The following is a 13,622-nucleotide window of genomic DNA, read 5'->3' on the forward strand; positions in this document are numbered from 1 at the left end:
AGAAGCAGCCAGGATCCCCTGTAGTGCCAATTACACATACAGCTCTAATCTCTTGAGCAGGCTGGATGCATAGAGAAAGAGAGGAGACAGAAGCATGGATAAAGGGCTGAGGAGATGAGAGACAGCAGCAGCAGTAGTAATAGGAAGGTTTGGCAAGACGTGTGTGAACTGACGTAAAGAAGAAAGGAGCAAGGAGGAGAAACGGATCACAGAATGCCAGTGAGAATAAAAACCTATGGACGCACATTTCCTCACAAATGTATTTATACGCCTTGAACTTTTTCACATCTTACGTTGCAACCAAATACCGAAAAGTGTCTGTTTGCGGTTTTAAGTATTAGAAAAAAATGAAAAGGTTGGTTTATAAATGCTGTACATAAAATACTTCTCTCTATTGTACATATATGTTTGTTCACTGCACTTTGCTTGAGATAAAGACACAATCTTATGAATGTTGGGATGTTGAAATTTGTGGCTTGCATGGGTCTAAAGAGTCCTGTCAAGTATGTACGATACTTTTAAAAGGCTTTCAGTAAGAATAATGCATGTGTACTAAGATCATGGTTGTGAAAGTCAATTTTTTCACTGGTTTACAATGGGGTACTTTTTCCATTATATCATTGTCCTCTTTAATTTTTGCTATATTTAATCATCCACTGGCTATTCAGAGACAAACTGTCAGTGCAGCTTCAATGTCACACAGGTGGTTGGGTCATTGTGAGCCAAATTAATGAGAAAGTAGGTCATGATGTTGGTTTAACTTTTAGCTTCAAGTTCTCTACATCCCGATGTGAGTCAGTCTTTATCAGTACAGATAAAGTTTCTGCACACTATAGCCTTCAATTAATGCTATGACTAAGGTAAATCTGTGAAATTTGAGTAGCAGTTGCATCAATTCTGTTGCAGTGGTACATATGGTGTGTGAGAGCAACACAATCGTCACAATTTCTGGCGATGCTGGAACATTTAACTCGGGTAGCATTTCTCCATATAAAGAATTGTTTTGATCGTAGCTTATTCAGTAACACTTTATTTGAAGGGTGTGCATAAGACTGGGTTGACACTGTCATAAACATGATATAACACCTGTAATGAACATGAAGGAGCCTTCATGAATGTTTATGACTGTTATGAAGTGTCATTCGGTACATAATGACACCTTTAATTCAAGGTTGACACTTTTAGTGAACTTTTAATGTGATTTTTAGTACAACTTTGAAATAAGTGTCATTATTTACCAAATGACACTTTATGATAAGTTGTAAACATTCATGAAGACTCCTTCATGTTCATAACAGACGTTATGTCATGTTTACGACAGTGTCATGTCAGTCTTTCGCACAATGCACACCCCTTCACATAAAGTTTTACTGCATATTCATTTGGCAGAGTGCCCCAATCAAAGTTTAGATCTGTGGCTAAGCTTAACATTTGTTTGCAGATGCTCCCTGTGCGTTCTGGTTGAGTTTGAGCCATTTTATAAAACAAAGAATCCTCAGAACCTCAACTACAGATAAATACAACTGATGGAGGCATGTGCAAAAGAATTGCATTACCAGAAATCACAGTAAGCACAATGGAAAATGTAACATGAAGAAATACGAAAAACTTCAGGATGAATACTTAACATAGGTACTGCATGTGGCGTGAAGAAAACTGGGAAAGAAGTCGAACAAATGCGAAGGAGATGTAGAGAGATAAATGTGTTGACAGGAGAGTGAGGGCAGCTCCCTTACTCTGTACAGTGTTGCATGCAGAGCCCCAGGTCAAGACACGCATCCGTCTCTCTAACTTTTATCAGTTAAAGTGATACAGCCCTGAGAGCCCCATAGGCACAGCAGGAGACTTCTAAACCTTGATGTCTCTTTTTCCTCAAGCATTATCAAAAGGTAGCAAGGGCTTCCTTTAATGTGTTATATCTGCCTGTCATGTCAGCTCCCTCCATCTTTCTTTTTTCCCACCTTTTATTATTCTTTAACCTCCTGCTCATAATCAGACTGAAAAATCATTGCGCTTTTTCTGTTTTTTTGTATTATTTTCCACTAATACTCTCCCTCCCCCTCACCGCAGCATGGTAATGTTCTCCGAAATTACAGTGAGGTAAACAGAGCAGGGGAGTGGAAATGAAATAACTGCTACAGGGCTGTCAGGTCTGGCAAGGGAGCCATCCGTCAGCAGGAAATGACACGTCGTTCACCCCCCCATCCTGTCACACACACGCAGACGCGCACGCACGCACGCGCACACACACACACACACACACACGCACACACACGCACACGCACACACACGCACACACACACACACACACACACGCACACACACACACACACACACACATAGTTTGATTCCTCTTCTCCTCCTGGTGGCAAGGTGAAGGAATTATGCTCATCAAAGCCTGAGCGCAGCCTGGAGCCTTTCCATTAACCTTATACAACATTGGTCAATGGCGAGGGGATGGACACACGCAGCAAGGGTGGGCTTTTAAAACCATACGCGCTAACACACACACGCATACAGTATAAACTGTAAACTGTACCTTTAATGGAACAAAAGCCCCATACATAATCGCATTGAGATCAGATACACACACACACACGCGCGCACACACACCTCAATTACCTTTTCATTCATAGCCTGACAGCAGTGCATGTGCAAGATCTGACATTAAAGGAAATTAAATCTCCTTGTGGAATGGGCCAGCCCATCTCACCTCGCTGTCAAAATACTCCTATTTCCACTCCTCTCCCCTAACCTTCTCATCTGGGTATTTAGAGCTTTGTGGTGCGGAACGTCATCAAAGAGGAAAAGTTAGTGAGGCAGCCGCGCTTAAAGGAGGCCTCCCTGCGATAATACCCGCGCAAACGGAGCCCCTCTACAATTAGCCCACGCACCCAAATTACCGCTTCACGTTCTGATGCTTTCACGCACTACACAAACTGCACACACACACACACGTGCACACACACACACTGACTTATCATTGGCTTAGCCCAGTGAGTGAGTCACTAAGTCAGTTAACTCTTTGATCCAGACCTCCTTTCTGCTTTCAGATATGAAGCCTATCTGACATAATCCTGAAAAACATTGGCTCACGCAACCAATGAGACTCAAAGAAAAGTGCAGCTGCAAGGCTACATACTCTCAAGGGACTTAGCTGGTAGAGTGACACATGTACAGTAGATTCTTTTTTACAGGAAGATTTAATTAAGCCTCATTGAGATGTCAGATCCTGCATCATACGAACTCATGTGATCTTTTTTCTCATGCGTCCAAATGCAGCAAACCTGCATAGAAAGGAGTTTGCCTCATAATTCACTTCATATTTGAAGGGGGAGGGGAAACGCTGGGATCCTGGGCACCAGCCTTTTCCCGAAGGTTTTAATCGGATCAAATATGGCTTGTCAGATACATAAGCTAATTAATCAAGGGAGAGACCAATCCCCTCTTTTAGCAAATGGAAATATGGAGGCAGGACATTGGCGGAGACACTTCCTCTCCTCCTTCAACTTTTCTCGATCAACGAGATGCAGAAAGAGACCAGCTGAGAAAAGATTGCCTGTAGTGAATCATATAGTCTTTAAGGATTCTGTCTTTAGAGAAAAGACATTCATTCTGCCTGATGTTTTTCCACAACCCCAAGCTGGGAAGATGATGGATTCCTGATTTTAATACTAACCGGAGCTGCTGTTTACAGAACTTATGTATGAAATATCCTCTTTGACACTAAATCAATTATTAAAGCAATATTCCCTGACATGAAAACAAATTCGACTGCTGTGGATGCCGTTTACATTAATTTCTCTCATGTAAGATTTTGTGCCTTACGTTTCTGAATATACATAGGGTAGAGCAAATTTATTATCATCACTAAAAAAGATGTGTAAATTGTCTTAAATGCAGTTGATCTATTATTGCTTTGGAATATATTAAAAAAAATAATTTTGGCCACATTTTTCTGTTGTAAAATTTCCATACTAAGAAATTATTGTTTTTATAATCCTTGATGCCAAAATAATTGGAAGCATGATCAATCTTATCAAAATAAATTTTCCATACTCAAATGGTTGCAAGTCATCAAACAGTTAAAAGTTTACTAACGGGAAAAGAGGCTTCTTAGTCTCTAGTTTAGTCTCTAAGACATTGTCCAACAATCACAAATGTAAATTTTGGGACTTAGATAAATGTTAGGACTTTAGCTAAAACTGTGTGCTTTGGTCAGAGGAGATGAAATTTAGATTTTCAACAAAAAAAAAGAAAAGAAAGGAAAACACTGTGTGAAACACAGTGTTTTATAAAAACTCCTCATTGTTAAATATGTCTGGCAATCTTTGATGCATTTGGCCCATTTCTCTACCAAACATCCTGGAAACTTTATGACAGCACATTATATCAAATACTCTTTACAATAGTCAAGATATTTGAAATGTATTTAAAAACTGGAAAGCAATGATCATTGGCATAATTATCCAAAACATATTGCCTAATCTTCAGAGAAACGTTTTCATCAGACACAAATATTTTTTATTATGGTGTTTGCTCCCATAATCTTTCTCGCAACTATAGTGCATTGTACACACTAGATTTTTTTTTCGTCCATTGTTCACATATTTTATCACAATCATATAAAATAATATGCTGTTTGAAGGGATTAAAGATTACAATCCAGAATAAGAAGAATATTTGTAGACTTATTCAGGTCGTTAAGACAAAAAAGCTGCTTTATTCTAAAGATTTCAGATGTTTTTTTTTTTCATGTTATAATACATTTTACCTCCAAACAAATAACTCAAAATAAAAGAGGACATTGCATGGTGTGGCTGGCGAAGTGGGTGTAAAGCTCATTAAAACCTCATCAAGTCTTTGCTCTCATTTTATTTTCCTGGCTTATAACCACACCATAGTTGGCGGTCTGTAGCGCTGCATTAGCCCATGGCATATTTAACTCATGATGGTCTCAACTGCAGTTCAATAAAGGGTTCAGGGATGTATCTCGCATACAGGGAAACTTGGGACGGCTGCCTGATTGGATGAGTCACTTACTACCTGGAGGAAGGATGCTATGCTAATGTGCTTACAGCCTACAACATCATAAATCCATAATTAGCACTGAGGATGGCATTTCATGCTTAATTTAAGCACTGAGTGATTTGAAACGTAGATGGTATAGTGAGTTACATTGTGACTGCCTGACTCAGTGGATGATTGACTGGTTGGGCGGTCTCAAGCTGTTTCATGGGGGAAACTCGTAACTACCTCAGGCTAAGCCCACCACCAGCTGCGCAGCTTCCCCCAGCAAAGAGCTGCTTCTGGAAATATTGAAATCTCTGTCGCTCAATAGCTCACCCTTTTCTCTCATTTGAGCTCTAAACTTGACCATTTAAACAACTGCTCTTGTAAATATATGCGTCATGTGAAATGCTAATACAGGCTTGACTGTCGTACCTTCCACTCCCGTGAATCTCTTAAAATGATCACACACATGCGCTCAGAGCTTGACGTCTGTAAATTGATGTAGTCACCGAGCATTTGATCCGATAAATGTGTTTGTCTGAGAGGACAAATGCTTTTTAACCAGAGTTTGGTTGTAGTTTGCCATATTTCAACCGATCTAGTGATTATCCATCACAATTATGTCATCGACTGACCGATTTACATTTCTTTCCTCTCAACTGTGTCGTATTTTCCCCTTTCTGTCGTTGGCAGCAACAAGAGCAGGACCCCACAAACCTGTACATCTCCAACCTGCCAGTGTCGATGGATGAACAGGAGCTGGAGAACATGCTGAAGCCCCTGGGTCACGTCATCTCTACAAGGATACTTAGAGATGCCAATGGGGTCAGCAGAGGAGTCGGCTTCGCCAGGTAAATAAAGATCATAAATCAATGGGCAAAAATTGACTTGTTTGTCCTTGCATCTTATAGGAGAAACGGTTGTCCTAAAAAATCCATAAATTCCCGTGACTTCAGCTCTACATTGAAAATGTTATGTCTCTGGAGTAAGTGGAGGTATCTTGATGGCTCATACTTATCAAAGTAATGGTTCTTTAAATTCTGAGAAGTTCCCTATAGAGCCATAAAAGAAATTGTACAACTGTTGTCTTGGGTTGAAACTATTACTGAGGATTTAAATAAACGTGGGTATCCAACACACACCGAGAATGTGTGTCGACATCAGAAAATTGCTGTTAAACTCTACAACTCTTGAAGAATAGACTTGCAGGAAGCCCAAGCTTAAAATGCTACGATAAAACATTCAGTTGTGTTGATCACAGCAGCTGAGTATAACTGGAAGCCATACTTTTCAGATTCTCATTTGTAAAAATAAAAAAAGGACAAACATCTTAACGTTGGACTTCAGAATTGTATACTGTTTGTGCCGGTTTTTAACACATAGCTCTCAATAAAATAAAGTTTGTAGTTGTAAACTGATAAATTGTGAAAGGTTTCAAAAGGAGTGGATACTTTTATAAAGCAGATCCAGTGTCCATGTGTTTCACAAGCACGGATAGTGGCTATTGAGCCACTGAAAAGTCACTGCTGCTGTTTTTCTAGAGCTAAGTCTGTCATTTAACAGTTTTTTTTTTCCCATTTTCTACTTTGGAAAGTTTCTTCTACAGCTTATTAATCCCCCAAAGTCATAAACCACTCTGTCCTTGTCCTCGACAGCAGCCACCAGGCTCTCATTCCTCCCTGTTTACCCAGAGGAGGCCGGTGACGGCCACACCACCGCCATCTTGCAGGGATTTTTCTTAATCACCTGCTCTGGCTAAACTCCTCTCCTATTCCCTTCTCTATTACTGAAAGGTTAAAGCAGGATAGATGAACGCATACACACCAAATAAACAACTGCACAAATAAGCATATGCGCAGATAGATCCCACGTGCAAGCCGTTGTGCACATATAACAACACACATTAAAAACTAGCCTCTTAGTTGCACTCCCTCAAACAGGCAGCCCTCCTGCAGACCAGCAAACAGAGCACAGCAACAACCTGCCACAGGCCACCTGTTCAAGCAGCCCTCCTGTTCAAGCAGCCCTCAGTGGCTGCAGGAACAGACATGATGGAAAGGGAATCTGAGAAAGCGGCTACATGAGAGGGACGCGGGTGTGACGCATCGGTCTCAGAGAAACAAGTAACTTTAGAGGTCACTATGAAGAGACAAAATGTTTTTTTTGTTTTTTTTAAGAGATGATCAGAAATTTTTACAGAAAGCGAAAGGAGTGAGAGAGGCAAAGTTAAAAAAATTATTATACGGGCATGGATGGCTGAAGAAATGATCGATTATAGTAAAAAAGCAAAATGTGTCCGTAAAAGAAGCCAGAAGGACAACTGTCCACAGAAGACAAAACAGATCAATGGACTACATAAAATGTAGACCTCCCATTAGCTGTGTCAACAGACAGACAGACAGGCAGCTGCTGAGGGCTGGACTGTGAGGGGCATTAGAGAGAGTAAACTGAGCTAAGTGTTTGTGGGCTGATCCATTACTGTTATCAGAGCCCATTACTCCAGCCCCAGCACTAATCATTGCAGACAGCAGCACCTGATGCCATTAACCAGCAGCATACTCACAAAAGCCAAACCTGCCTCCCCGTCTACCTGCCTGACTCTGCAGCTGACTGACCAACACACAGCCTGGCTCACTGGTTTGTTTCCAGTCTGCCTGCCTCATTTGCTCCTAGTCTTCTGGGCTGATTTCTACCTGCTGTGGTGATGGAGAGACGATGACAAGAGATGGTGTTTTTACAAAACAAACAAAAAAAATTGTCATTTTTAGAAAAAATGACAAAGGCGTGCTCTGCATTAGCAACTCTTACCATTTTTAAAAACAAAGGAAATATGCTAAAATGTTTTTTTTTTTTTTTTTTAACAGTCATCCACTTTTTAGATACAGGAGAAACGCGCTTAGAATTGGCCCTAAATAATCTCGGTGCTGTTTTTACCATACCATTCACTTAATCCAGATGTGACTTGATCTTAATGACACAGGAAAATACTACAATAAAATGATTACTCACCTGCACTGGCTCATATTTGGAACATGCTGCTGCGTCCTGGCAACCCGGTGGTAGGAGATGCCAAACAGACGACGACAACTGACCGGTTCATATTTATAGTCGGTTTACCATAGCAACTAGTCTCGTTATTAGCCAATGTTAATGTCTACGACAGTTCATAATAAACTATTAATATTGATTGTAATACTAATTCACCAACTAATACCTAAAATCAAAAACTCTCAATTGTTATTTATGTTGTGTGTACATCAGCTGTGGGTGTGTGCGTTGGGGTAAAAATAAGACGAAAGATTCTCAAAAATGGTCAGTCTGGACTTGCAACAAGATGGCTCCTGTGACTAAAAGAAAAAGAAATTAGTCCCAAGACGGGGGATCTAATGAACCACATGTTGCATGTTACCCACAAATATTTCAACACACATGGTACACTGGAGAGTGGATGTTGGAGAGAGTGATGTATTTGAGTCTCTTGAGATCCAGTCCTGGTTCATGACAGACTGTGAATTACTTTCCTTCAGTGATGTGACAGGTGAAACAAATGAGGCTCGGTTTGCATGCAAAACCTAATGTTAACACATTTATCACTCAAAAAATTAACCATAAAAATAAATCATGAAACATGAAAATAAATCAAATCAAAGAAAACCTGTTGAATTAATGATGCGTCTTAGTCTTATGCTTAGCTATATATTATTGCTCTAATGCTATCTTGCACCTGGTTTGTCATTGTTATCTTTAAGACAGATTTTTCCTCTCTTGAAGTAAATTTTCTTTTCTTAAGGAAGAAGAAGAGCTCAGAACAACTGTTCTTGTCTGGTATTGTGTTTTCTTCTCTTTTGGTTCTGTGGTGTCTGTGGAAGAAATCTGGTCAATTACTGTCCTGGAAGAGTCAACCTCTGGTTTAACTTAGTGTGGTCACTGCGTTTCCCCCCGTCCAGTTATAGCTTGATTTGCATGGTTACTAAAGGAATGGTCTCAAACCTTTGCTGCTGATTTGGAATTGAAACAAAGAGATGACCGCACTACTCCAGGCATGTCTTGGTTTCTGAAAGCTGTTTCAGGAAATTGAAGGTTTGCAGTGGAAGTCGGGAGCAATTTCTACCATTGGAGGATGCTGGAGCCACATTTTTGTCCTAGGAAGAGAAGTAGGGCAAATTGAAAACTGGCCTCCCTTAGCAAGCAAGGTTGGATCTAAAAACAGCTGGTAAAGGGACGTTAGAGGCCCTCCTCATTGTTGGGAAATTTGCAAGAGAAGAAGATGAGAACCTAAATCCTTTCTTTACGTACACAGAGCTCTAGGTGTGACTGTGTCCATTGTAAAGCGTGTAGGATGATATGCGATGCCGTAGGCCTGTTTTTCTCTTTACCATCCTGGAAAACGTGTGGAATTAAAGGACTTTTAGATGCATTTAAAGACACATTTATCCATGAGTCAGTCTATGTAAGTAGACTATTCAAACTAGGTATTGACAGTTCTTTGTTTGCTGCTAATATAAACGCACTCTTTGAAAAGGTTTGAGCTAATTGCTTGATTCTGAGTGCCAGTGAAGTGCTCAAGGCCACCAACCATATTTATTGATCAGCTAAGCCGCATTGACCTCTTAGTAGCAGTCAGGGCAAAGTGGAAAAATAAAGAAAGATGTGAAAGAGGGTGGCAGCAGGGTCAATAGGAAATCATACCAGGAAGTGTGAAAGATTATTTATTTTGAAAGATAATGGTAATAAGCGAGAGAAAAGAGAGACAGATGTTGATGTTAAGTGGCTGCTATACGGAAAGAAAGGAATGCACAGATAAAGAAAAGAAAGGCACGGATAGTAAGAGAGAGCAGGCGAAAAAAAGAGTGAGCATAATGGTGAACGATGGAGAAAATAACCAAGGTTGAAAGACGGGGAGGAATGAGAGAGAGACGTCAAAAAGAAAGGGTGTAGATGGGCTGGGAGTAAGATGGATGGGACGGTGAGAGCGATAAAGAAGCTATGGTTTAAAAAAAAAAGAAGAAGAAGAATGAGGGTTGCGATAGGGGAGGGATGAGAGACAAAGGACAGAGAAGTGAGAGGCTGACAGGATGATATGAGTATTTCAGGAGGTGTGGGTGAAAAAAGCATGAAAATGTGGAATGCAATGAATTCTGCACATTCCGGGAGCATATTATAATAAAGGCACTGCAGTCGCTGGGGCCTGCATTGAAAAACAATCTCATTTTCATATCGGGCTTTTCTGTGTAAGGAAATCTGAAATGTATTTACTGCAAAGGTTTGCAAATTCATGCATATAAATGTTTGTTTTTAATATGTTACTGTGACCTAACTTTATTTGGCTTTTTGATAGCAATTCCTTATGCACAGAAAAGCAAATCCAACTGTTTGACTGGAGTTGCTGACTTTTCCTGTAGCGTCTTTAAATTTAAATAGACTTTGGGGGTAGCAGTGTAAGAATTAAAATCCATCTATTCCCACTCATTGTATTATAATAGAATCTGTTTTTGTGATGTGTCTAAGCTCACCAGAGGATGGGGACGTTTTGATTCGGCTGAGTTTGAATTCAAGATGTTGTGCAAGACTTATGGCAGGAAAAGGCCTTTGTCACATCTACACGAAGTCCATGCTGACCAGCATTTTTAGCATTCACTCCATTTTTTCCCCAAACTCTTGCCAGCACCAAGAACAATGCTATCCTTCCTACGTATGATCCGAGTAAGAGCCTCATTTCTAAATTATATTGTGTGTTGTACACACCAAGCTTTCTACACACACATCAACAAGCACGTTAAGGTTAGACACCCTGATGGAATCAAGGTGATCTAACGTGACTGCACTGCAGTGAGTAAAATGTCAGATAAAATAGAGAACAGAGTTGGCAGGCGTGGGAGGCCGCTGTTCGCACAACCAGTTGGTTGTGGAACCTCCTAAGTACAGGATACAAGCAGCGATTTATTCTGAATTAGAGTCGGACAGAAGCGGGATTTTCTCCGGGGCCAATTCAGATCCCGGCTGTTGTAACTGGCCCTTGAGTGCTCGCAAATCAGTATTGGGTCAGAGTTGACATTCAACTTGATCCTATTTTTGTTCATTTGGAGAATAAATAGGGGCCTGGTTGGAAACAGAATGATACAGGCATTGCATAGACAGTTTTTTTTTTCCACCAGGGAGCAGCCCTTGAACATTTGGAAAACCTCTCTGATCAGGTTTTCATCAGTTCGTAGTCTTTTTCTGAGATCCTGGTTGGAAGTGAGTCAGCCCTTTGTGAGATTTACAAGAGACACCAATGGGGGGAACATCCAGATATTCTCATCATGCTCCACCAGTGCAGATTGCGTACCCCTTTCCTGTCTATCCATCTAGTGAATGTCTGCTCACTGGCCTGCAAGACGGAGAAGCTGCTCCTTCTCGGCACAGAAAACTCTGTAGGACTTCTGTAGAACTGCCGCTCTCTCCTTTACGAAAAGGTGGCTCTGTTAATATATATGAAACAAAACACTTCTGATGCCGGGCTTCCAGTTGTTTCATCTCAGAGTAAAAAAGAGAGGCGGAGGAAACTGCTTTAATATAAATGAAGGTTGGTGTACTAATGTCACTGTATTAGACATATTCCTCACCTGGAGTCTTTTTTTTTATGAACTGTAATCCCTTTTATTTGCCAAGGGAGTTTTCCTCATTTGTTCTGGTCGATGTTTACATCCCACCACAGGCCTGAACATCGGAAGCTGAAAAACAGATCACTGAGCTGATAACAGGTCTGGAGGAAAAAGCAGCCAGACTCTCCCTTCATTGCTCTTTGGGATTTTACCAGCACACACCTTTCTAATAAACTACCAAAATAGAAAAAGCATGTAAAGTGTCCCACCAGAGAGACAAGCAAACTGGACCACACAGTCTTAAAAGAAGTGCAACATGCTGTCTGTGCAACTTTAGGACTTTCTGATCTTCGTCTTCTTCATCTCATCCCAAAATACAAGCAGGAACTGAAAACGTCTAAATCTCTTAGAACTGTTGAGAAAGGCTGATGCGTTAAAGTAGATGTTACAGGCCTGTTTTGCATAAGTTTTGCATAAGTGTGTACAGACTTTCTTCACATGCAGCAACAATAAATCACGGTTCACTTCACATCTGAGGAAGTTGCTTTGGACCAAAGAAAATGACTGCAGTGGTTTGGACCAGGCCTTACGTAGACAAGAAACGAATTAATCAAGGAAGTCAGTGCAGCAAAGAGAAACTGTCGGACGTGTTTTCAAAAACATCGCCTTTCTGCATCCCACCATCATCCCGGTCCCTTAGAAATGGAAAATCACAGGTGAAATGACTGCAGATCTGTCGCCCTGAGGTCTGGCGGATGATATTACCAGCTTGGCACAACACTTCATCTTGTACCACTTTGACCATCAAGAGATGTAACACCAGGATCATGTTTGTGGACTACATGTTAGGCCTCCGACTCCATTAACCCAAATGTCCTCCACCAGAATTCGGTTGACCCGTCAGTAGATCGCCGGCTTCCACCAGGAGTATTTCTCTCACCACATAAATGACTGGACCCCAGCCGACCCATCAGTGAAAGTACAGAAGCCCTTGTAAAATTCATTTTTGTGACATTATCTAGTGAAATGGTAGAGGTAAAAAAAAAAAAAATGTTATAAGCAAAGATTTAGGAAACAAATGTTACAGAATTTCCTTTGTTCCACAGAGAAGTGACTTGATAATTTATTGATAAGTTTTTGACTTGCAGGAATAAGAGGAACATTTTTCTCACTTTGAAAAAAATGATTTGTATAAATACTGGAACAACTTTTAAAGCAAAACCATCCTAAACAAATCTTAAGCAACAAAATTGTTCAATTGCCAACTTTTAAGTGGCATTGATACAAAATGCTAATGAGTTGTGATACAGCTCACAAAGGAGTAGAGAAGTAAACAATTTCACTTTGATCAATATATCTTTATTTCATTATTGCTTTGAATCTTTTAAAAAAAGCACTTGATACAAAATATTACATTCTCCAAAATTGTAAATAACGTCTTATCTCTTGGATATTGAATGATTCATATCCAAACATTGCGTAAAACTGCCTTTTAAACAGCATAATGAAATCACATTTCTAGCACGTCGCTGACAGTATCTCTTATCTTCTCATGCAAACAAGCTGTGCATTTGTGCAAAATGTGTTTGATTTACTAATACACGTGTTTTATGTAATGTCTAACAGAATGGGCATGTGGTGTGAAAGATCAGAGCCCTCCCACTGGCCAGCTGTTTGACTTCTTCTCAGACTTTGATCCAGTGCCTGGGAGAGAGAAGATGGGTTATTCAGCTTGATGTCTTTTCTCTCTCAGTACACAATACATGAGCTATTGTTTTCACAACATTTTTACACGTTGCCCATAAATAATCCTGCGTTTTCTGTTACGTCCGTGAAGGCTTTTAAGTAGCACTTTTGGTCCTCCTTTGCCTTTAAGTTTCGATTATGCAGCACACAGGCTGCATAACAACCTTTTCCATTAAAGGCCTGAATTTCATTATCAGCGTCTTACGCATGCAGACAATAATGTTCCACAGTAGAGAGACAGGCAAATTCTTGATGGTCTCACTGGAGACCATCTGTCTT

General features: G+C 40.4%; 1 protein-coding gene across 6 annotated transcripts in view; it reads left to right on the plus strand.

Moving 5' to 3' along the window:
* rbms3 (RNA binding motif, single stranded interacting protein) overlaps nucleotides 1-13,622 on the plus strand; it is a 339,603-nt gene that overhangs the window by 240,471 nt on the left and 85,510 nt on the right. For all 6 annotated transcript variants that reach the window (XM_008422426.3, XM_081612665.1, XM_081612666.1 and 3 more), the window contains one exon: nucleotides 5,707-5,864. In XM_008422426.3, coding sequence (XP_008420648.2) covers nucleotides 5,707-5,864 — 158 coding nt within the window. The remainder of the gene's footprint in view (nucleotides 1-5,706; nucleotides 5,865-13,622) is intronic.

The sequence above is a fragment of the Poecilia reticulata genome, chromosome 11 (assembly GCF_904066995.2).
Source record: "Poecilia reticulata chromosome 11, P_reticulata-male-v2, whole genome shotgun sequence".
Classification (NCBI taxonomy): domain Eukaryota; kingdom Metazoa; phylum Chordata; class Actinopteri; order Cyprinodontiformes; family Poeciliidae; genus Poecilia; species Poecilia reticulata.